The following is a 25,530-nucleotide window of genomic DNA, read 5'->3' as shown; positions in this document are numbered from 1 at the left end:
TAATTTATTGCTCCATTATCAGAAGAAACGAACTTCTTCCTGCCTCGCTCAGCCATGAAGACACCATCAAGATTAAGAGGAAGAAGTTGACACTGACCAGACAGAACCCTGTGTTTGAATGGAATTTATGCATAATGTATAAGGTGTATGAATATGAAACAAGCATATTTAAGGATTTTTAAGGGTTAATCCTCTGTTGACGTGTGCCTTTTTTCAGGCTTATTTTGCCCAGAAAGAGGTAGCCTGACTGTCGGTAACTCTTTGTTCCTATTGTCTTGTGTTGTCCTCAATCTCAATTGTTCAAATTTTTATTACTCTAATTGTATTACTATTTTTATAACCATTTTATTACTATAAAACTTTTAAAATTTTAAAAACAAGTGATTGGCGTTTTTCACATCTAGTGAGGGAAACTCCACAACTTCTCTGGACAACCTGTTCCAGTGCTTCTGCACAGCAAAAATTTCCCCCTCACATTCAGGTGGAACTTCTGTGCATCAGCATCTGCCCATTGCCTCTTGTCCCATTGCTTGGCACCACCGGGAAGAGCCCGGATCCATCTTCTTGGTATCCCCTCTCCAAGTACTTGTGACATTGATGAGGGCGTCTCTCCTCAAGGCCGAACAGGCCCAACTCCCTCAGCCTTTCCTCCTCTTAAGAGTCCCTTAATCACTTTCGCTGCCCCTTCTCAGACCTGCTCCAGGAGCTGCACGTCTCTCTGCTACTGAGGAGCCCAGAATTGGACACTTTTCGTGTGAGCGGCTCAGACCGCCTTCGGCACTTGTGAAAAATGCATGCATTTTATGATGGGCTTTTCGCAAATATTAAAATGAATATTATATGTGTGGTGCTAGAAAGTAATGCTGTATTAATTCTCTTAAGTACTGTGCTAAATATAGTTTTAGGCTATAAAAATTGTTAAAATAGAAACTATGCTATGTAAGATGCTTTGTTTAACAAGAAGGGCTTGCAGCGAGATAGCAGCCACAAGACACCTAAATCTTTCAGAGAAAGGGAATTTATTGCCTTCTTATCAGAAGAAACGAACTTCTTCCCGCCTTAGAGGCGCTGTTAGGATTAGAAGGAAGAAGCTGACACTGACCAGACAGAATCCTGTGTTTGAATGGAATTAATGCATCATGTATGAGGTGTATGAATATGCAACAGGCTATAGGTCTTAAGGGTTAATCCTTTGTTAACGGGTGTCCTTTTTCGGGCTCGTGATGCCCAGAAAAAGGTACCCGGACGTCCGTAACTCTTTGTTTTTATTGTCTCATATTGTCTTAATTCAATTTGTGCAAATTGTTATTACTCTAATTGTATTACTATTTTTATAACCATTTTATTACTATTAAACTTTTAAAATTTTAAGAACAAGTGATTGGCGTTTTTCACAGCACCGATCTCTCCTGACCCGCGGCCATTCCAGCGCTGTTTCCGAGGAACTCCCCCGAACCCGGCCCCGAACCCGCCCCGGGTCCGCCCGGGCTCCCTCACAGGGCTGCGGGAGCCCCTCCGCTCCGGCAGGGGGCGCTGCGGGCAGGCGGAAGCAGCGGCGCTCCCGCGCCCTCCCGGCGCGCCCCGCGTGTCCGCTGACCCTCCCTCCTCCTCTCCTCCTCCTCCCGGGCGTCATGGCCGCCTCGAAGCCCGTGGAGGTGCCGGGCGGCGGCGGCACCGGCGGGCTGTCGCGATGGCAGCTGGCGCTGGTCCTGGGCACGCCCATCCTGCTGGGAGCCGGCGCGGTCTATCTGTGGGGGCGGCGGGCGGCGCGGCGTGGAAAGGGCGCTAGCGAGCGGAAGACCCCCGAGGGGCGGGCGAGCCCCGGGCCCGGCAGTGAAAGCGGCTCCGGGCAGCCCGACGGGCCCGGACACGAGGAGATGGTGAGCGGGGAGCGGCGCCGCCCGGAGCGGCGGCAGGGCCGGGCTCGCCGCGCGGGGAGCCGGGGTCCTGGGGCAGCGCGGGGATGGCCGGGCTGGAACTGCCGCCGGCAGGGCCCGACGGGCCACTGGGCCCGACCGGAGAGCCGGGGCGCCGGTCCCCAGCGAGGAGCAGCGTGTGGTGGGATGGAGCTCGGGTGACATCCTGGTCGTGCTCTGCGTGACACGCCCGGCAGGTCACGGAATCACAGGCTGGGTCGGAAGGGCCCTCGGTGGGTCATTGATCCAAGCTCCGGGGTCGAGCAGGGTCATCCCAGAGCACATGGCACAGAATTGTGTCCGGATGGTCTGGAATACCTCCAGTGAGGGAGACTTCTCTCTGAGCAACCTGTTCCAGTGCTCGGTCACTGCACGGTAAAGAAATTCTTCCTCATGTCCATGTGGAACTTCTGTGCTCAGTTTCTGCCCATTGCTTCTTGTCCCATTGCTTGGCACCACCGAGCAGAGCCCAGATCCATCCTCCTGATGCATTTCCTCAGATCCTGATAGATAATGATGAGGTCCCCTCTCAGCCATCTCTTCTCAAGGCTGACCGGGCCATGCTCCTTTAGGTTCTGCTTCTATGAGAGATGCTCCAGTCCCTTAAATCATGTTTGTCACCCTTGGTTGGACATGCTCCCAGATTTCCATGTCTTTTTGTGATCAGCCTTTGTGACCCACTGAGCTCCTAGCCAGGCATTTGTGATTGCAGTTCTGCCCTTGCCACACAGGGATCAGGATTAGTTTGTTCCAAGATCAGGCATTGCCAAATGCATCTTCTCATCAAGTGGCTGAGCATGGATCTGTGCTGCTGAGAGGGGAACATACCTCTGTCTTTGAGGTCTAGAGTAACTGTGAATAAGTTTCCTCCAGGAATAGTGTTTTGAAAAGGAAATCTGTGATCTGGTGTGAGATGCTGTATACAGCAGAGTGGAAAGAAAACACAATTAAGATTGTTTTAAAATGGAATAGTATGTTCTATGAAAATATAGAAGCCACACAGTTCATGCAGCACAGATTTCAAAGTGTAGAATTTGCCTAAGTAGGCATGCTCTCAAAGCATACATCTATCCTGTTGTAAATTACCCTTCTGAGAACTTTCAGATAAAATGATCTGTGCAAAAACTCAAGGACAACATGTACGATTGGAGTCCAGATTGGATCTATGGTGTTGGAAAAAATGCCTCTAAGTTGCACTTTCTGTCCATCTGCAGTCCCAGATGTGCCTTGCCAGTCATGCAGCATCACTGAGGTGTGGTTGCAGGTGACAAGCATGTTTAAAGTAATGGATTTGACAAACTGATGGCCTTTGATGAGAGTATCCCACGCTGCATTTTCCTCTCCGGTTCTTGTGCATCACCCAGAATGCTTTGAACTGTCAGACTGTTAGAGCTTGCCATCTGAAATGATGAGGAGAGAAGAGGAATCACCTCTTGGAGACAGGGAGAAGTCTGTTCTAACCCTGATGGTTGGAGTGGTGCAGACTGACACGCTGGGGCGGGCAGTGGCAGGCGCATGGCAGTGGAGGGGAAGGTGGCAACTTCCCCAGCTGGTGAATCATAGCTGCTCTCAGGCATTCCCAAAGCACAGTAAATCCTTTGCTGCACCTCGAGGCAGTTACTTCAGTGCACTGATTTGTTCCTTCCTGGGCACCAAACAGTACAGAAGAAGTTGTGTACAGAGGACAAGTGCAGACTGTTTACTGTGGTAGCTGTGGCTCGTGGCTGCAAGCAGCATCTGCTGTACTTATGGGAGTGTGCTTGCTGCAGGTGAGCTCTGCAGGGCTGCAGGCTGCTCCTGACCTTTGTCTTTCTGCAGTGCCTTCCCTGTTAGTGCCTTCACTCTGGGTTTCTTGGTTTGTGTTTCTGAATTCCAGCAATATCCAGTTGTAGTCATTCTGCAGTTGTAGGAGGGAGGCACTTAAAACATTTAAAACACTTACGTAGCATTTGATTTAAAATATTGTGTGTTGCTCCGCAAATTGAATTGCTAGAAGGCTGTGTGCATTTAAGGGTAAGTTGAGTGGTATGACCTGATGGAAAATTTCTTGAAGAATATCATTGCTTATACTGTAAAGAAATGAGAGGTGTTGCTTAGGAAAGCTGCAGAAGTTATCAGATTTGACTGATTACATGAGATAATCGTCTAGCTGGTCAAAATATGGCTGCATCAGGAATATAAATGTGGCTGCTAGTTCCCAGGACTGCTTTGTGTGTGTGTGGAGGATTGTCTTCCTGTTACTCATATCCAAAGCAATGATGCCATGTAGATTTCATGTTTCCTCTCATATTTTATTAGTTATGGATATTAGTGGTAAGACCCATGATTGAAAATACAACCACTGCAGATGCTGCACTTGTAAAACTGCCTGTATTGTATTAATCTGCCTCTCTAACGTGATGAGGTATTTTTTGAAACTCAGTTGGATTTCATGTACAAGTCTGCACAGTGAATAAGAGCCAGTAATTCATTCCACAGTTGAAATACAACAGGAAGGTCTTTTGGAAAACACATAGGTCAATAATGAATCTGCTACCAACAGCTGTGTCAGCTAACTATTCTTTTACTCATAAATGTAACTTAGGACTCACACTGTTCTGTGCTTTTCATTAAATCAGCCCCTGTATCCATTTGATGTTCTGGTCACTGTTTCTGAAGACATTACCGTGAAATTTTTTTCTTTGTTTTTTAAAAATAAATAAGGTCCTATACCTTCCCTATTCTTTATTCTGACTTGTTACTATTCTGCATGCAGCTCAAGCTTTTCTTTTACCTGCTGCGCAGGCCTCACATTTTTTTCCCAGGCTGTGTCTGCACCAGAGGATTCTCCTGCCATTGATGCACTGGCCAAGTGTGTGATCTGTGACTGACACTGTGTTGGCACAAGCCCTTGGCACAGGTGCTATATTGGGAAAAGCTGAACTACTTTTGAGGTTCCTTCTCCTGTAAGCACAGTTCCTTAGCAGTAAACCGGTGTCATTGGGCCAGTTAAGTGATGATGATGATAAAACTGCATCTATGGATGGCTCAAAGGTCCTAAAGCCAAATTGCATCTGTTCATGACAGTTGTCATTGTGTCTTGTAATTTGGATGGAATGTGTTTTAGTCACTCAGTAGCAGTTGTTTTTCACATGCTCTCCTGGTTTGTAGGGAGTATTGCATAATTAAAATACAGAGTGCTTTGCATATATTGCTTTAGTTGGCGCCCAGTTGATTTATTTTTTTTGTAACTTATTCCATGATAAATTCTTAGCAGGTTTTATACCCTCCTTGTCTTACAGGAGTGAGCAGTGGTTAGTCAGTGAGCTAATGTGTTGGTTGCTTCAGTATTTTTCCCCCCTGAAGTTGGAATCAATTCCTTTTGCAGCTCTGTGGTAGTTCAGATCTGAGCCCTTAACTCTTTCAGCAGGCTGACAGGGTAACCCTGTGTTTGGTGTGAGAGGAGGGCAGCTGGGTGGCCCTGTGTGTTTCAGACAAAGCCCTTGGGGTCACAGCAGCCCTGTCTCTGCACACTTTGCTGCGGGCTGGGCCCTGTCCTTGAGTGCAGTGTGGGTGAACGTGACAAACTCCTCGGCCTTTGTGGTGCCACATTCCGGGGTCAGCAGCCAGCCAGCCAGCGTGGCTTCTCTCCAGTGTCTGTTTTAGTGGCAATTGCTGAATGCTGCTCTCTCTCTGATGTGACATTAGATCAGGATGTGAACAAATTGAACCCCTTAGTCTAGATACACTCATGCTGGTACTTACTCTAAATTGATCTAAGCAAAGGAACTAAAAAGTCATTTCTATTGTACTGTGCACCTGTTGCTTAGTAAATCTCACTGTCAGCCTACTGCAAGTCTTCTATTTCGTGCTAGCTATGGTGGACAGGTGTAGAAAACCCCTCAATGTGTGTACAATAGCAGTAAAACTGTTAGACTCGTGGCTTATTTATTTAAGGCGTGGATGGCAAATTCATTTAACAGGAAGGTGACTGCGAATACAGTGAATTTGTTCTGTAAACTTCGTTACCTTTTTTCTGAGTGTCATACATCCTTGCTTGTGCTTTGAATTTACTTCTAAAGCTCATGTAAACATGCTTTTTCTCATTGTGGTTTTAGTGCTAAAGAGACTTTTAAAACCATTTATGTTCAGTTAATGCCTTTGTTTGAAAAAAGACTTGAGATGAACCTTAGTAAAAAAAAAAAAGCGGAAAGATAGGTATTCAGAAAAGAACAGGGTTTTTTTTTCCTGGTACCTCATCTCGTTAAGAGGCTTCTCTCACTTGCAAAAGACAAAAAAGAGGCCCAGACCAAGGCTTTCTTTTTTTCAGGTTGAATTAAGATGGCTGAAACAGTAGTCACCCCCCATGTCATCTGTCAGATAAGGGCTCATGCAAATCCTTTTCAACCAAGAGAAAATGCTGAAACTTTGCTCATGCTTCTGTTGTGAATCGCTGTCATCATTGGCTGGCAGGAAATTTCTTGTTCTGCTTTGAATAACAGTCTCCCTCAAATATATAAGGTTCTGAATAGCTAGTTCAACAATACTGCTTTCGCAGGGAGTTACTGAGCATTATTATTCTTGCAGCTGGCAGTCTGTTGCTGTAAGGTTGCTGTTTGCACACAGTTTCTGGACATTTTGCGAGAAAAGCACATTTGCTGAGGTTAAATTAGAAGTTCAGAAAATTTTCCCAGTGTTGTCTGCTCTTTAGACAGTTAGCAATCTGCTTGTTCGGGTACCTGGGTAACTGATAACTCAATTTCACACGTGTCCTTTGGCTTAAGCTCTGTTCTAAAACTTGTTAAGCAACAGTTGCTGAAGGCAGTCCTAAGTAGAGATGTTATTTTTTGTGTAGCTGAGATGTTATTTTTTGTGTAGCTGCAAATAACTTCTGAGTTATTTGTTTTGTTGCTCTGTTAGGAACTTACATTCATTTTATTGAGCTGGTTTGGTTGTTGCACAGATTCTTTGACCAGAAGATGACAAACTGGAGAGTTTTTCTTGCTCTGCATGGACCTTCACCTTGGGGATAAAAAGTGCCCAGTGTGCCACACAGCATGGTTCAGGTCAGGCTGGGAGAAGCAGTGAAATTGGAAAATAATGTCTAGAATTCTTATTTTGGCAAGAAAACAGAAGAATGAGGTTTTTGATTACTTGTGCATAAAGTTTGTTTGCATAATCAGCTTCTTAAGTACTATCTTGTGTATGTCCAATGTAGCAATTGAGAAGGAATTTTTAAAAATATGCTTAAAAATTTTGTAAGGGTTAAACTTAAGTCTTGACAAACCTTCAGAAACTGATGTGAGGAATTAATTTTCATTTTCTTATTTGTGCTGTCATGAAAAGGTATTGCAGCATGTAATGTGATATGAGTTCTTTAATATCTTTTTTTTTAAAAAATAAACAGCTACCAGAAAACCTGCAAACCATGAATAGCAAAAAACCCCACGAAACCAAACAAAAACCTACATTGGATTTGGTGGTGTTTTGGGTGCATACTGAGGGCTACAGCAGAGTAGTTTGAGTAAGGGTGCAGAAACAAAACATCTCAGAGCAAGCAGTGTAGTTTAAGGCAGCATAAACAAACAAGTTGATTTCTTCCTTGCCTTGGGCAATGCTGCTAAATGACTTTATTGAATTGAGAGCATGTTGTGCTCCAAGCTCTGAGTCCTTACCCCACATTTCCTGCCTCATGCCATGGGTGCAGCAGGGGGTAACCAAGGAGTCAGCAGATGTTCCATGATTCATTTCTGTATCAGTGGGTGTGTGGTCTGTGATCCTGCAGTGGTTCCTGAAAGTTCACTCTCATAACAGAGTTACTGATTTCAATAACTTGGGCATCCTGTGTGTAGTCTCTGAAGTTTTTGGTCACTGTTGTGTGCACTTGTAGGCTTGTGGGAAGGCTTGATAGTAACCTAGTAGTAGGTTAGTAGTAGTAACCTAGCTGCAGTTAGGCTTCATCTCTGCAATTTTAAATCATTTTCACACTGGGAACATGTGTGAATGTTACAACATGGCCCATATAATGTGTTTTTCTTTTTCAACCCAAGTTAATAGGAATGGCACTGATTTTTGTAAGATTTTCACACAAGGGCATCTTTAATTTGGTTTGCTCTAGACATGCACAAGGAAAAATTCAAGCTGACTTGCATGCATTTAGCTGCAGCACATGCATAACCCTTCCCTTTGTTAAAAGAAAAGCATTGTTGTTTTTGGAGATAAATTTAGGACCGACTCAAAATAAATTTAACCTTTTGAGACTTTGGTTAAGTTTTAAAGAAACAATTTACCAGATACACAGTTACTTGCCTCTCAGTAAAAATAGTTGCACTCTAGTTTTGGCATGGAGTAGCATAGAGTTACACAGTGTATGGGCTGAAGTTAATATTCTTTTATCAAATTAAATTTGGAGCTTTACAATAGAAAAATCTGAAAACCTTGCAGATTGCCTTGTTCTGTGAACAATAAAGATGGTGCAGATTGATGCAGTGATTAATGACTTGAGAGAAGAGCTTTGCTGGCAGTAGGGATATTTAAGAAATTCTCTCCCTTATATGGTTTCACTTGTAAGTCTTCCCTCAGGAGAATGCTTCTAGGATACTTTTGTTCTATTTGGATGCCTAATTTTAGGTAGGAACTGAGACTAGCACCAATTATCTGATTCTCTCTTGCCAGGATAGGCTTTCAGGCCTTAAAAGACAGATTATAGAGCAAGTCCTGGCTTCCCCTCAGGTTTTCAGTTTTAAAGTAAATCACTTAGATGCAAAAAATGATCAGGTTGGGATGAAATGAGCAGACATTAAGGGGAATGGGCAAATGAAATGCAAAATTGCTTTCAAATTTGTGTTATAGCTGTCTTGTTGGCTGTATCTGTTCAGTTTGGCCCTGGCAGGGGATAACTTGGTAGAGGAGTCAGAAGTGTGGTCAAAGAGCAGCAGGGACAATTCCCAACAAATCCTCAATGATCTGAAGTGCAGGGGATATGAGGAGAATCCTGCAGCTATTGTTAAAGGCACTTCTGCCCCCAGTCTGTAGCTTTTCCCTGCCCAGAAGGGCTGGTGGAATGGCATTTGTGCCCTTACTTCTGCTCATTTTGGTCAGGCAGAATGCCCCAAAATGTTGTCCATGAGGTGAGGCTGTGACAGAAGAGCAGAAATCCAGAAGATCAATATAAGAATCTTTTGCAGTTCTTATTTCTTGAGTGCTCTTTGATAGAACATTTTTACATCTAATCCCTTACAAAGCACAAGATTTGATAAGTAATTTGTAAATCCAGGGGTTTCAGGTAGGTAGCAATGTTAATTTCTGCAGAAATGCAGATCATCAACACGTGGTGCAGAACATAAAGATGCATTTAGCAGGGTCTCAGGCCAGTCAGGAAGGTTTCCCATCCCCTGCTGAGGTGGTGAGGGTCCAACACTTGTCATTACAGGAAGCAGGGTGTGTGAAGCTGTAGAGGAGTCAGCTGTAAAGTTGATTTGCCTAGAGCATGAAAGGCAAACCAGCTTCATTTTCCTTACAGGTTTTATTTGTCTTGCTCAATAGGTCTTTCCACAAAGTGTTTTCCATATTTAAGTCATAGTGTGATGATCACCTCTGGTCCTAGGGCTGTATGTATTTCAGGAGGCTCTGCTGTTTGAATTGCTTTGAGGGCTTTGTTGTCTTTACACATTCAGCCTTTGGAGAAACAACTTACCTCATTGGTTCTGATCACCAGCCATGTAAAAGATTACAATCTGCTCAGCTTTCCAAACAGAAATCACTGCATTGTTTATTACCATTGTAGTGAATCTTGTGTAAAGGTTATCCCCTATCTGATACACTTGCAAAAGAAAATTCTCATGTGTTTCCAGGAACTGAAATCAGTGAGATTTTTCAGAAGTCTGGGTAAGAGTTTACAAGTCAGGTCCATTTTTATATCTTTGAAGATGAGCCCTAAAGTGCATAGCTTGTGTGCTGTGATGCCTTTTTAATTTGAACTGACCTCTCACTTTCTTTTTCAGAGTCCTCTTGGTAGAGCCCAAGCAGCCAAGAACAAAGGAAACAAGTACTTTAAAGCAGGAAAATATGAGTTAGCTATTCAGTGTTATACTGAGGCTATCAGCCTGTGTCCTCCTGAGAAAAACCTTGATCTTTCTACCTTCTATCAAAACAGAGCTGCTGCCTATGAACAACTGGTAAGAAGTTAAAGATAATTATGTGTTTATTGTAAAAAGTAGCATTATCAATTTTGTATTTTGTCACTTTCATCCACTGAAAGGTCCCAAGTGATAACATCTGCTGCATTCACAACAGATGATGTTTTCTTTTCACAAAAGATGCTGTTGCAGCTTTTTTCAGCTTATCATACTTTTCTACATGTAAATAAAATTATTTTCTGTTGACCACACTCAGTAGATCTTATGTAATTCTTATGCATCTTGTTCTTCCAAGACAAAGTTTTAATTTCTTATTCTCTGGAAGAATTTTCTTGTATATAAGTTTATTTTGCATCTCTCTACTTGAGTGATTAACTGAAAGGCCAGATATTTTGGAGGGATGCTACTTCAAAATGTAAACAAAAGATCATTGAAATCCTAGTAAAGGCCAAGATCTAAATTTTGCACATGGGGAAGTAATGTTTACTGGACAGCTGAGTATACTGGGTGTTATTTTAGAAGTCAGCCAGTGTTGCTTATTATGGTATGATGGATTTGCCTATGAGGTCAGGTTGGTGAGCTGTATCAAGGAGTGGAAAAGTCTGAAGTATCAGGTGAGAGACTGTGCTTGCATGAATCTGGCATTGGATTTAGTTCTTGTCCAGCACAAATTCATGCCATAATGAATCCCAAATGTATATGATTCCTGTATTAGAAAAGCCTGTTTTGATGAATTGAAATAACATTAAAAAATAAAGTTTCAGCACTTTGATAAACTTGTTTGCTTCCATTATATTTCCATCTTCTTTCTTCTAGCTGTTTTACACCAGTCTTTCAGCCCCAGTGTTACCTCCTGCAAGCATCTTTGCATCAACTCATTATGTTCTCCCATGGGATTTGTACACTGTCTGGTTTACAAATTTTTGTACACCAAAAATTTAGTATTGTGTAGGAATTCCATTTCTGGTGCAGGAGTTGGCAGTTTTGTGCCCAGGCAGTTCCTCCCTGTGGCACTGCAGGGAGGAGCAGAGCCCTGGAGCCGCAGCCGTCGCTGGGTGTGTGTGACCCCAGAGCTGGGGGAGCCTCCAGGGAGCTCAGGGGGGCCCCTCTCACTGTGCTCTTCTCCTGCCCACAGCAAAAATGGACAGAAGTGGCACAGGACTGTACAAAGGCTGTTGAGCTCAACCCTAAATATGTCAAAGCTCTCTTCAGACGTGCAAAGGCCCATGAGAAGCTAGACAATAAGAAGGAATGTTTAGAAGGTGAGTGGCTCATGCTGTGTGTACTTAAAAGTGGAATTAGTTCTGCTGCTTTGGAGATGGCAACTTTTGGAAATGTTTTGTTTTCACTTCTGTAGCTACAGTCATGCAGTAATGTAATCATTATGTATTTAAAACCATTCAGAACTGCTGCAAATACATACTCCTCTTGTCAGAAGAAACCTGTTCACATTTCTCAAACTTTGATCTGCTCACATCTGAAATGACTGCTGAGAAATTGATGTTACTGTAGCAACTCAAGGTATTATTTTTCCAGGAAACTCCTTCACTTTAGTATAGAATTAATCTAACATGAGTGGATAACCAGTTGTTCTATTTCAATGCAGTAAAGAGACTTTCTTCTTTGTTTGTTTTAGAGAAATTATACTGCTACAGAAATGTGGGGTTTTGCAGGTGGAGATGCATGGTCAGAAATAAAAGTATTCCAGTAATTTAAATGCTTTGGACTGGTATTAGAGGGAAAAGAGCTTCAGTAGCATTTTTTTCTGGTGCATTGTTTATGAAAACCAGAACAGATTGATTTTTTTTTAAATATTAATACTTTGTATTCAGGAGAAATTACTGTGTCAAACCTTCCAATGCTATTTGTAAACAGAACACATTTTGAACTGTCAGGAAGATGTCACTGAGAAGCCATGGAAATTAAGAACTACAGGTCAGATGTGTTGTCTCATGACACTTTTGAGCTACAGTACACTGCTTGAAATTACCCATTTAAATTTCATCAAGTGAAATCATTCCTGCTGATTTCCTGTTAGGTTAAAAGACAAATGAGATTTTCAGCTGTGCTCATTATCACAGGAAGACAGATAATAAGACAGTGCTTTGGCTGGGAAATCTAACTGTTAAATTAGTTTCATTATGTGTAACAGACAAGAATTAGGTCTGCCAAATTAGAAGGTAAATTAGATGTGAAAATTGTATCTATCTATCTGTTTATCTGCTGGCAGAATGCCTTTATGCCCTTTTAAGACAGTAGTAACTAGAAAAGGACAACTTGGTCCATTTAGTGCATCCTTTGCAACCACTGTGTGTCAGCTGCACTTCCAGGGTGCTGTAATAAAATCTAAACCTTATGCAGCTGCCAGGTGATAAAAGCCCCAAGGAAGATCAAGTGTCCCTGTGACAGTAGGACAGTTTTAAATAAAACTTCTTTTTACTGTTAATAGCAGTGATGCTAGTGACAATTATTTCCAGCCTTTATTTCTATTTGATTTTTTACTTGCAGTTTTTTCAGATCTGAAGCTTTCTTGCTCTTTTTTGGAACATCACTGTTTTTTATAACCCTGCTTTTGATTGCCAACCACATATGGCCAGCAAAACCCCGGGAAGTAGGGTATGCCCATGTAGTGGAGGAAAGCAAAACCAAACAAACCTCAAAACCCCAGACACCACCAGCAGAAAACTCCTTCAGTGATCCCTGGCAGTATTATTTGGGAGGATGCTGCTGCTGCAGCCAGGCCTGGAGTGCAGCAGTCTTTGGGCAATGTCTGCTGGCTTTGTAGAACACATTCTTTCTGGGGGTACCATACCTTCCCAGGGACTCTGATGTGCTTCAGGACCATGCCAGAGGTGCAGGCAGTTCCTGTATAAGTGATGGCTTCATAGTCTCTCTGGCAGCAGAATTAGAGAGATGTACTAAAACTCCAGGGCAAGACATTTACTTTTCAAGCATATTCAGACAGCACCCTGCTGGAATTTCAAGTCCAGGTTCTGGTCATCTTCACTAATATTTAAATGAAAACAAAACAGGGAAAACCCATGGTAGCACTGCATTAAGTCCAGAGAAACTGTGAGTGGTAAGAGTGCATTTCACATGGGCAGCAGTGGGTTAACATTTGCAGAGGTTTCTCTGTGTGAATGAGAGCCATGTGATAGGGGCTGGCACTTCAAATAGGCCAGCAAGGTATTTCTCCTTGCTCCCTTCCAAAGTCACTGAGGTGAGCAGAAAAATTTGAGCTAGAATTTAGGCAGATTTCTTAAACTGAGGAGTAAGTGAGATGTGATGGGACTGAATGTGAAATTCAGAAGTAGAAAATAAAGACCAATCCCAGAAGAAAAGCTGTGTTAGCACTTTTAATGCAAGCACCATATGAACATAATTATTCTCCTCAAAGTTTCAAAATGGTGAAAGCCCCTGATAGAGGTATATATTTTCACTGTGGATTTAAGTGTGTTTATCTCTAGATAAAAACATGAACAGAAAAATAAATGTAATTCTTTTCATTCGCTGTCATGAAATCCTTTTATCCCAGGAAGATCATTTTGGATACAAATTTGTGTCTTGAAGAATACAGTAAATACAGCAAACTGGAACCAGGGGCTTTGGCCTGAGAACAGGATATGTATTATTTTGGCAGTACCTCATTGTACTCAGTGGCACATTTTATAGTGTACTTCAATGACTATCAGAATTCCTTTAATCTCACTTTTGTTGTTTCCTAGATGTCACTGCAGTCTGCATTTTAGAAGCCTTCCAAAACCAGCAAAGTATGTTATTAGCTGATAAAGTTCTTAAACTCCTTGGAAAAGAAAAAGCCAAAGAGAAGTACAAGGTAGGACTTGTGATACTGCTGAGTAATTGTTATTTCACCTGACCAGTTGTTGAAAAGTGGGTTGCTGGCATTCTGTCAGTTGCTGTAAACAAGTCACTGTCTGCATCTGCTCGAGCGTAAGCAGCAGCACAAACTGCTTCCTACAAAGCTGCCATTGTACCAGTGGTATTTTCCTGTGGGACCTCTCCAAAGTTTTCAGAACCTCAGCAGGGAAGAGAGATCTGCTTGTAGCAGTTGTTTCCCTTTAAAAATGGAATTCGTTATGACATTCAGGAGACACCCTAAGTTGGTGTGCTGCCCTGTGTAGGGCATTTCTGAGCCTGCAACTTCATAGAAACTGGGTGTGTTGGAACAGACAGACATCTATGCATGAGTGTTTGGAAACTGCAGAACAGAGAACTGTGGAAGCTGAGGGGTAGCCAGAACCAGTAATTTTAAGTGACTGTAGGTTTACAAAAAGGGTGGGACAGATATTAGTATGTTCTTTGTTGTTATTAAAGCATTCTTGTTTGTGTTTTGATGGTGGTTGAAGTACTGAAATCTTGTGTTGTTTTTGAGATGCTGAATTTCTTTCCTATAGCAATTCACGTAAACGTGTAGTGTGGAGGTGACAACAAATAGTGTTATGAATGTGGTGGACATAGATAGGTGTGCTTCAGAAGAGTGCATTCAGTGTTGTCCTGCAGGAGAGACTGCATTGTAATTCTTGTGTGCAGTTTATTTTAAACAAGAAGTATTTTTTGGCTGTAGAAACAACTGATCACCTGAGAAGTGTTACTTCTGGGACTTTAGGTAAAATATGTTGGCCAAGTTCCACACAGAACTAGGGCATTGCCTCATTGGTCTCCATTGTAATAATGACAGCAGCTTCTCTTGGACAGGCTGGAGAAAAGAGGAAGCTGCCATTCAGAATCTGATTGAATTTAGGGTCATGCTTATGAAATCACCAGCTTGCATTTTTCTCCCAGTTTATGTGCACACCCAATGCTTTAGTACATGTCTTATGATATCCTAAGAGTCCTTATTTCTAGCCACATATGTGGAAAGACACAATCTCCCTTCCCCCAAAAATCATCCCTTTGTTTTCACTGGTGATGGGCATTGCATTGTGATCTGAAGCTTAAAAGATCCCTGAACATCAAAATAGCAAATCCAAAACATCAGGCTATCAGATAAGAGAGTGAAAGTCATACATTGTTTCTTCCATCAGTTTTTTCTTTAATAATCATGTTTGCTATCCATTTCCATCCTTCCCATCTGATCCCACCACGTAATGACTTGGAATTTCCTTTCTCTGTTTCAGAATCGGGAGCCTCTGATGCCTTCACCACAGTTCATTAAATCCTACTTCAGTTCTTTCACAGATGATATCATTTCCCAACCTTTGCTTAAGGGTGAGAAATCAGATGAAGATAAGGACAAGGAGGGAGAGGCTTCTGAAGTAAAAGAAAAGTGAGTGTACAGTTGAATGTAAAAGTAAAAGAAAAGTGAGTGTACAGTACAGTTGAGAATTGTTTGGTACTGGAATTAAGTTTTCAGTGATTTGGATGTTCTGCTCAGTGTAACGTGCTGCTGCTTGTGAAGTACATGGCATGGAGATTCCTCTGACATAAATGACATCAGTATTGCAAGTGAAACCTTAGTGAAAGCTGAATCGCTTGTTCCAAACTTGCACTAAGCAGAAGAAGGACAATGAGACTGGGAAAATATGCTGAATATTTACTACAGTATCACAGTAAATCTTGGGAGAACTGGAGAGGGCTCAATGAAGCTTTGGGGGCAAGGAATATTTTACACTGAAGGATCACTTCCAAGGAAGAGAGCAAGTTAGCCTTTGGGCTGGCAGGGAGAAGATGACCAAGGAAAAGGGGGATTTTGAATGAAAACATGCAGTTACAGCAACTGAGGCTGAAATGATGTTTTATCTTTCTGGAATCAAATTGCCCATAAATGAAAAGTTTGTTCTGGCATAGAAAAACTTGGTTTTGCAGGTTTGTTTTGTGTTTTGTTTAGTGGAACCTGAGCACCATATAAATGGTTCTTTAATTTATTATGCTACTTTCCAGATTATTTTTGGAAGATTGCAATGATGTCAGTTTGGAAACCATTGCAAACAGCATTATGGTTTTTTTTTTTAAGTAAGAGAGAATGTCCTGATCTACAGGCAGATTCACTGAATCCAGGATACAGCTGAGAACAAGGCAGTGCTGTAATTGTTTGCTATTAAATAATTTCTTCCACATACAAGCTGCACATTGCTAGGTTTAACATTTCACTTTCCTGTCCATGAATTCCACACTCTTGTTTAAACCAGAGGTTATTGCTGTTCTTCATGTGGAAAAAAACCTCAAGGGACAAATGAAGCTCATGTTCAAAATCTTCAAAATGTTTTTCTTCTTTATTTCCAATGTAATTTGGCCAGTTTTTGTGGAAATTGTTTTCCATCTAAGATGCCTCCATCCAGGAATGGATGTTCCAATGGGACTATGCTGGTGTTGTAAAAGTATAGCACAAGTTAGTGTTTGTAATGATTTGTTTGTAATGAAACATCTGAATGGACATTGCAGTGTTCAGTGAATGCATGGATATATTTAACTGTTCTTACATCATTTACAGCTCTGGCTATTTGAGAGCAAAACAATACATGGAAGAAGAGAACTATGACAAAATTATCAGTGAAAGCACAAAAGAAATTGAAGCAAAGGGAAGATACATGGCAGAAGCTTTGCTTCTGCGAGCTACTTTCTACTTACTCATTGGCAATGCAAGTGCTGCCAAACCAGACCTAGATCAGGTCATCAGCATGGAAGATGCAAATGTGAAGGTAAGAATCTGTCACAGCTGGATTCTAGTTGGGATTGAGAAGTTAGATGATAATCTTGCAATATACTTCAAGAAGTTGTTTGTCCAAATTTTCAGATGTATTAATAGGAATATTCTGGTTTATTTATTGTTTTGTTACTGACAAACTGTTTTTCTCAAGGGCTTGTTGATTTTTGAGACCGCTGTACTGAGTAGTGCAAACTAAAGGTGATAAGTGCTACAAACTAAAGAACAGAGGGAAGCTGAATGAATTGGAGGCTTATCCACTCTGGATAAGTGAAAAGCCTTAATTGCACTTGCATATTCAGCTAGTTCAAAAAACATTGATGTATTTGTAAACATAGGAATTGAGAAGGATTTTGAGAGGGCTTGGAAATCCACAGAGATGGAAGCATAGGCTGACAGTTTTGAAATTAAATAAGGGAGCTCATTTATTTAGTGTCAATATGAAACTTATTCCTGCTTAGAATAATTGAAACCTGTCAGTGGGAGAAACTAGTCAAATGAAAAATTTACTGTGATTGATTTATTAAAAATATGGATGTTGATCTAGTACTGATATCCAACTCTAACAAAGACTCTCTAACAGTTTAAAGTTAGAAAGTGTGGGCAGTGTGTGGGATAGCCCCCAAATACACACCACAATTTACAGGTGATTACAGAGCCCTTTTATCTCTACATGATTGAATACCCAAAACACAAATGCATGTTCATAACTTTGGTACATCCCATTCCCCACTTCGTATGGTAATTAGTTCAAAAGCTGTTAAGCATGCGTAGTTTGTTCCTTAAAATGGGTCAGTGGTCCCTTTCATGGGGAGGGGTCCCAAAATGAGGAAGTAAATGATGTCTTCCTCCTTCTGACCTTTCTACCTTTTCAATGCAAATATGACAAATGAACCCTTGGTAGAATTCCCATTCCCATCTTCAATTAGTTTCAGAACAGAGGAGGCCTATAATTGTCTTATGTTCCAAAAAGCTATTTATCAGTTTCTGTATTCTTCATTATAAACCCAGCTAACCAAACATTGTGTTGACAAGCAATCATTACTTAACTACTAACTCTTAACTTCATCAAACCCATTTATTTTAATTAACTCCAATAAAGCTAAAATCTTAGTTCCTCCAAATTCCTTGAAGTTTGTGCCTCATGGTTGGACTGAAGGAGGAGCACTGGGTGGCTGACGTTTCCCTGGCCGTGTTTTGCAGCTGCGCGCCAACGCTCTGATCAAGCGGGGCAGCATGTACATGCAGCAGCAGCAGCCCGTGCTGTCCACCCAGGACTTCAACATGGCTGCTGACATCGACCCTCAGAATGCTGATGTTTACCACCATCGAGGACAAGTAAGGAACCCTTGAGATTTGATCCCAACACTTGGCTATTTCAGTTATGCTAAAAGGAAAAATGGTGTCGTTGGAGACGCTTTATACTGTTTGTGGCAGAAAAATATGAACTCCTACTTGGGAACTTTGTGGGATAAACAGTCAGTTTTGGAGGTTCAGGTCAGGCAGAAGCAATTAATTTCTATAGCTGTAGCAAAGCCCTCTCTATTATGAACTGAGACTTACAAATGTGGGGGCTTGTGTACATTTACAGCAGATAAAAGCTGTTCTGTGAAGGGGCCTGGATGGCAGAGCAGCGTCTGCACTGCAGGAAGCTTTGTTACAGCAGAGGTAACCTGGCCCTGGTAACACCTGCAGCCCTGGGCCCTGGACTGGGATCTCTTCAGCTCATCCCTCTCTGCTTTGTGACACTGCTGTGTCCTTGAGTAATTTCTAGCCCTAGAGAAGCCTGGGCTGCCACAGACCTGCAAGGTGAATGGTGCTGGAAGTAAAAAGGGAACACTGGCATATGCAGATAGGCTAAGTCCTGTTTGTAAGGAAGACTTCCATGGATCAAGGGTTTTTCTCCATGAATTTGTTAGACCTCTTTAGTGCTCAGAAATTAACATTGTGCTGTGTGTTGACTGAAGGGAATGAAAGTGTTCTGCAGATTGAAAATTTGTAGCTTCACAGTAAAGTAAGAGAATGATGAAGTGAACTCTGCTCCTGTGGAGGAGGAGAATGTCAAAACAAAACAAAAACCGAAAAAACTCCAACCCAACAAAATAAGTTGAAATAGAAGCTGGAAAAGCTGAAATGTTTCAATGTCCAAATAGTCCACAGATACTGTCTACAGAGAGGCAAAACAACTTGAGAAAATACAGTATAATTTTGGGGACTGGTCATAATGCTGACATGATGATGACAACAGTCTAAAATGCAAGAATTCTCAATCCCTACACAGGGTCATTGGCTGCTTGTGTAGGTAACCAAAGTTTCCCTGGTGGCTTTGATAACAAAATGATAACAGTGATTTTTAGTTATGGGTTTTGCAGGTTTCTAGACAGTTCTGCAGCTGAGCTGGAGATGATATCAGTAACTGATGCTAATTGAATTATCATGTAAGTGTCTGAAGCACAGATGAAATAGAGAAATAGGATTTTCTTTCATTCTGGCTAGCTGAAAATCCTGCTTGACCAAATTGAGGAGGCTGTGGAAGACTTTGATGAATGTATCCGATTGCGACCCAATTCTGCCTTGGCGCAAGCACAGAAGTGTTTCGCTCTGGTAGGTAATGTGCTGGGCTTGTCTGGCTGCTTTTGCTTTAAAGAGCTCTCTAAAACTCTCTGGTTCTCTGGTTTATTCAACAGGAAAGTTTATTTAACAGGTTTATTTAACAGGAAAGTAGGGCAACATACATCTCTGTCTTTTAATAATAAGGTAAAGGAATAATGCAACAGTTTCAGTTGGAGTATGGATTTGCTGCTTTTCTTTTGAAGCACTCATTGTTCAAACAGAAGAACATTTTTTCTGTTCTGTGAGAGGAACTAAAATCTTGATTCTAATTGGAGCAAATAAAATTGATTTTAATAAAGATTTACTATTGTGGAAAATGGTTATCATCAAGAAATTGCAAACAAACTATTTCAAGCTAGTACAATGATTCAGTGTGCAAGAATCTTGTCAGGGCAGCTTTGCATGGTGTGAACAAGGAGGAATGCCAAGTTTGGAATTTCTAAGCATTTGAAATAGAGGGAAGCAATCACAATTATCAGGCCTGATGACTTCCTTCTTTCATCTGTTTTCCTCTCCAAGTCCAGACACTTGGACAGGTTCCCAAAACCAGATTTGGTAGGATGCACAGGCATGTCACTTTCTGGAGCTTAGCACAGAATCATACAATGGCCTGGGTTGGAAGGGATCTCAAAAATCATCTCATTCCAACTCCCCCATCATGAACAGGGACACTTCCACTAGACCAGGTTGCTCAGAGCCCCATCCAACCTGACCTTGAACACTGCCATGGTTGAGGCATGCACAACTTCTCTGGGTACTGTTCCAGTGTTTCACCACCTTTACAAGAATTTTTTCCTAATATCCAATCTTAAGTCTTTCAATTTGAATCCATTCCCCCTTGTCCTGTTTACATGTTCTTGTAAAAAATCATTTTTACATACTCTTGTAAAAAATCCCTCTCCATCTTTCTCACTGCTCCCTTCAGGTATGTGAAGACCACAATTAGATCACCCCAAAGCCTTCTCTTCTTCAGGCTGAACAATCCCAATTCGCTCAGCTTTTGTAAAATAACTGAATTATTATGATGCAGGCAACTCTTGGGGAGGTGGGCAGAGGCCTGATCAGCCTTTTTTCAGTCTGGTGATGGCCTAATTTTTTTAATTTATTTTTTCCCTTGGAATAGTATCGCCAAGCTTATACAGGAAGCAATGCTTTGACTGTGCAAGCAGCCATGAAAGGCTTTGAAGATGTCATAAAAAATTTTCCCAGGTGTGCTGAGGGCTATGCTCTCTATGCTCAGGTATGTTTTTCTCTCTCTTCAAGAAAATGCTGCTTTCTCTTGTACTTTTTATCTTGCATATAACATTTCTTCAGATAACAGATGAAGATTTGTGATGCTAAGTGCTGAGAAAAGACATGCTGCATTTATGTTATGGGTGTTCTGGGGCAGAGGAGGTACAGGGGGAACTGGTGGAGCAGGGTGTAAGTAATGAGAGTTGAGGGTGGTTATTAGGAGACAGAGGTTATTCCTGCATGCTTCCCTCCTTCCTGCATGTATGTGGCATCTCAGCTGATGAATGCCAGGGATTCTCTGGATAATTTGAGAGTCAGATGTGTGGAACTAGGGTGACATTTTTGTTCTGCTGCCATTGGCATGTAGTGGTTTAGAACAGCTGTTGGGAGTCCACTTGTAACAGAGACTGTAATTTCTTCTCTAAGAACATACTGCTGGTTTTAGTAGGAAGCATGAGACATTCTGATTTTAAGTAGGTTGGCAATGTATATGCATTTCTTCTGAAAGAATTATATCTGAAAAAGGAAGAGTTTCTTTAGAATGGTTTTTATTTACAGCACACAGCTTGTAGCTTGTGGATTTCCCATTACAGGTGGCAGTGGGGTCAGTAATTTGTGCACTTAAAGCACAGAAGCTTTCCAAAAAGCCTCAATTTTGAAACTTAACTCTGGTAGCTGATGTGCCTGGCCTGCTCTATCATAAATGAACATCCAATCTCACGCTGTCAATACAGTTTTAATTAGAATTAGCTGAGTGCAGAGTGCATGCTTTGGATGCTTATTGACAAACAGGTTTCTCTTTTGATTCAGGCACTAACTGATCAACAGCAGTTTGGCAAGGCTGATGAAATGTATGATAAATGCATTGACCTTGAGCCAGACAATGCCACTACATATGTTCATAAAGGGTATGTATTGAATTTGCAGTCCTTGTGCTCGAGAGCAGTTGGCATATTTAGATGAACCACCCTGAATTGAATGTTTATGTTTAGAAATTTAGCCAGGAAAAATAACTTGAAAGCATCTTTGTGCTCTTAAATGTATTTCTATATTTTGTCTTGACTAAGCTGCAAATAAGTTTCAGGAAAGTCTCATCAATGTTCATTGCTAATTGAGTATATGCTTGAATATAATTGAGTATTCATTGCTTGAAGTATATGTGACTTTTCCTTTAGCCCTGTTAGTTTCAGCTTTGTGTTGAAGTTTTTTCTTTCATAAAACAACATGTACCAAGTCCTCTTAGGAAAAATCTGCCTTTGTTTAGAGTCATTAAAGCAGTAAAGTGGCTTATTGAAAGTGACTTTCACATAGGTGTTTTTAAAAGTCGTGAAGTTACTAAGTTACTGTGTACCTGCATTAGAAATTAAATACATTATACATTTGGGATGGTTTTGTTTACCATGGTGAGGGTTTTGGGAGGAGTATGCGAAGCCAATTTGAAATTTTCTCTCTTCTGTAGTTTACTTCAGCTCCAGTGGAAGCAAGATTTAGACAAAGGATTAGAACTCATAAGCAAGGCCATTGAAATTGATAACAAATGTGATTTTGCATACGAGACCATGGGAACGATTGAAGTGCAAAGGTAATGCTGAATTGCAGTGTTAAGAGTTCTTAGTTACTTCTGAAGTTACAGTAGTTTTTAAAATTTCCTCATGAATCCTGTCTTGAGATCTTCTCCCTGCTGTCCTGTAAGGCCAGCTCTTAGCCAAAGTCCTGATTTCTGTTCTGTAACTCTTAGGTAAAGCATATGCATTCTCTGTGGCATAATTGTGGTTTTTGATCTGACAACTTCTTATCACCAATTTCATACTTAATGGACAACGTGCAGAGGAGTCTGTGTGTGTTTAAATACATCCCTTCTGCACTTAAAGTGACTTCCTTAATCATTACCTGCCTTGTGTGTATCTGATGTTGTCCTTGGACATTGGACTGTCTGTACTGAGGATCCTGTGCTGTTTTCTGCTGCAGCCAACAGGACTCCAGCTCACAGTTCTTGGGGAAAGAGGAATGCCCTGCTCTGTAACATTGTATTGCAACTGTGCAAAGGTTTGGGGTGTAGCTGGCAGTACAGTGCAGAGTCTCTTTTTAATATGTCTAGTCCTCTAAAGGACAGACAATTAAACTATTGCCATGAGAAATTTTGCAAGCATTTCCTATTTAAATAATGTGCTTCTGTCTGTGCAAGTTTTCCTCTTTGGTATATTAAGTCCTTTCAGGGGAGATGAGACTTCATTCAGTTGCCCAGCATTATCTCTGCAGTGAACTTGGTGTCCTGTGGAGAACATTTTATCCTGCCCCAGCACCCATGGGGGCTCTCCAGAGGAAGGCTGTTTAACTGCTGTCCTAGTTGCTTAGGCTTGGTAACAGCTCTGAGTTTACTCAGCATCCCCACAAGTTCTTGTGTTGGTTCCTCCCAAAGTCCTTTTAATTTATTAATGGTGGAGAGTGTAAGCCCTGAAAGAAAAAGGATGTTTTAGAGATGACAAGATTGCTTTGGCAGCCTTAACTGGGCTAAATTTTTGTTTATTTCAGAGGTAATCTGGATAAGGCCATTGAAATGTTCAACAAAGCTATCAACCTGGCCAAATCAGAAATGGAGATGGCACACCTCTACTCACTCTGTGATGCTGCCTATGCTCAGACAGAAGTTGCAAAGAAGTATGGATTGAAACCACCGACACTGTAAAGAAACAAGGAGGAAATGACCTTCCAAAGTGAAGTTGCCCACTTCAGCCAGCCCTAAAGATGCTGTTGCAGAACATGCTCAATGGTGGAACTTAGTTTTTTCCCGTTCGTGGTGTTGTCATTTGCTACATCTGTTAAATGTTTAGGTGTTGTGGGAGTGGTTGTTCAAGGAAGTATGCAGTGCTGCATCTTGTTCCTTCTGCAGCAGAAACCTTAGAGTGTGTTAAGGGAAATAAAGTTGCAGGGGAACCAAAGGAACATATTTTGGCCATGCAAATAAAAACTTCACACTGGTTCATTTTGGGTGATTATGTTGTGGGCGATTTTTGCTTTATCAAATAATAATACAGCATGTGGGTTTTTTCCTGTTGATTTTAAAGGTAATACTAGTCAGTGCTGTAAAATAGGTTTTATATCCAATTAATCCTTGAGGGTTGATTTTAATTTTGCAAAAATTAATTTTCAAACTTTAATAATAGAGGGTTTTTTTTAAGTCAGTAGATGTGGAGAGGATACCTGTAAATATATGCAAGCATGCACAATCTTCCCTTAAATCTCCTTCCACCCTCTGCATAACTTACTTAGAAATAGTCCTGTGGCAGCTATTAGGGAATTAATTTGATAGTCCTTATTCTCACCCCAGAAAGCCCTAGAGTACTACATAGGAGAGCTAGGAAAAAAGGTTGGCTGGGGAAGGAGGTCAGTAACACTGCTTCAGTGTAGACTTTACTGGAAGAAAGAATGTATTCCTGTGCAGCAATCCTTACTTGAATGTCATGGGAAATTGTTCTGGAGGGCTCAGGGGGACTTTCAAGAACAGAAAGCACTGCTGGGAGTCAAGCTCCAAAAGGTAAGGTCATGCTTGCATATAATCTTTGTAGACTCTGATGCTTTTGCATAAGTGTAGCAGCTGATAGACTATCTAAAGTCTCTTCACTCTCTAGAGACTGCTGGGTTATGATCTCCTTTTAAGAGCCCCTTGGCAGGATTGAGATAAGGAACAAAGCATAGGCTCAAACTTCCAATAATGGAGTTGTAAACTGCACTCATTTCCTTGTTCTGTAGACCCTGTCTTGTCCAAGATTTCAGATACTGTAGAAGGAAGCAATTGTGCTGCAAACAGCAGATGGACAAATTATGAACAGTTTTCCTTTTTCCTCTCGTTATGAACTTCACAGAGGGCCCTCTTGCTTTGGGTTGATCTTTCTGGTGTGGAAGTCAGTCAGTCCATCTTGCCTTTCCCTGGGCTGATGTGGCTGGACAAACCTCATGCAAATGATGTAGCTTAATTTGTGACACAGTAGTTTGGGCTTCTTTCCATCCTGAAATCATAGATTTGTTCGTGGTGAATCGTCTGATGTATTTAACCTTTAAAGAAGTGACTGATGCTGTAGTCAAACTGTCTTGGTCTGTAGTTTGCCACCATACAGCAGCAGCTTGCATTTTCAACTTGACCTTCCTTTCTCCCAGCAACTACAGTGGAGTATTCAAATGGTGGAGAGTAGAGATAAAGATTTAATCATTATTTTAGTAGCTCACTAGGTGATGGGAAATCATAGCACTGGTGTAGGATTGAAGATATGGGAATATACTGGCAGCTTCTAGGGGCACTGAATGGAACAAGTGTCAAATGTCCTCTCCAACTTCCAATCTCAGCATCAATATCCTGAGAACAAAAATATGCCAGGCTGATGAGTCCTGTTCTCCAAGGAGTTTTTATTCGCATGGCCTTATTTACATTGGCATTTTCTCCTCATCACCCCATCTGTACCCCTTCCTTACCCGACCCAATCAATTAAGGGAAAAAAGCATGTGCTGTCAATTACTAGCATTCCAAATCATCACAGACTTTTGCCTGTTCTTCAACTAGTTTGAAACTGCACTGAAAGGATGCATTGTCTGTAATTTTTTTGTAAATGACATATCACCTGTAAACTGAAAAAATAAATACTACCTTCAAGTATCTCTCTCTGACATGTATAAGAACAGGTTTTGATGAAGGGGTTCTCTGCAGTGGTGAGCTCTGTGCTTATATTGTAAATCTAGGAAGAGCTGATAATTGACTCCTTGTCATCTTCTCTCACTTCAACCTTTAAGAAAGAATGAGGAGGAGATTTGGAATCAACAAATCTGATCTCTGCTTACTTCCATCACCCACAGAGGTATGATCTTGAGAGCTGGAGATTACAGGGGAAAGGAAGTTGAGCCAGGAGGGCTGGGGATCTCAGTAGCTGTGACCCTATTGATGTGTGTATGCAGCTGCATCCCTGTGATGAAAGGGACTTTTTGTGAATGCCTGATA

At 41.4% G+C, this 25,530-nt stretch overlaps 1 protein-coding gene across 1 annotated transcript; it reads left to right on the top strand.

The window, feature by feature from the left end:
* Positions 1 to 1,603: 1,603 nt before the first annotated feature.
* On the top strand, positions 1,604 to 25,191 carry TOMM70 (translocase of outer mitochondrial membrane 70). The gene is made up of 12 exons (XM_054270186.1): positions 1,604 to 1,880; positions 9,899 to 10,072; positions 11,169 to 11,295; positions 13,759 to 13,868; positions 15,172 to 15,320; positions 16,485 to 16,692; positions 17,901 to 18,035; positions 19,194 to 19,301; positions 20,434 to 20,550; positions 21,354 to 21,451; positions 22,003 to 22,125; positions 23,076 to 25,191. Exons 1-12 carry the CDS (start codon positions 1,632 to 1,634, stop codon positions 23,227 to 23,229), a joined length of 1,752 nt encoding a protein of 583 aa, XP_054126161.1. The 5' UTR covers positions 1,604 to 1,631; the 3' UTR covers positions 23,230 to 25,191.
* The last annotated feature ends 339 nt before the right edge of the window (positions 25,192 to 25,530 follow it).

This window comes from Melozone crissalis, unplaced genomic scaffold (assembly GCF_028551555.1).
Source record: "Melozone crissalis strain CALT ecotype California unplaced genomic scaffold, PUWL_Pcris_2 ptg000009l_1, whole genome shotgun sequence".
In the NCBI taxonomy this organism is placed as follows: Eukaryota; Metazoa; Chordata; class Aves; order Passeriformes; family Passerellidae; genus Melozone; species Melozone crissalis.
This window is presented reverse-complemented; position numbering and strand designations above follow the sequence as displayed.

Coding starts and splice junctions, on each gene's coding strand:
- TOMM70 (XM_054270186.1), top strand. CDS start 1,632: ATGGCCGCCTCGAAGCCCGTGGAGGTGCCGGGCGGCGGCGGCACCGGC. Junction 15,321..16,484: donor GCTTCTGAAGTAAAAGAAAA/GTGAGTGTACAG, acceptor CATCATTTACAG/CTCTGGCTATTTGAGAGCAA. Junction 16,693..17,900: donor TGGAAGATGCAAATGTGAAG/GTAAGAATCTGT, acceptor CGTGTTTTGCAG/CTGCGCGCCAACGCTCTGAT.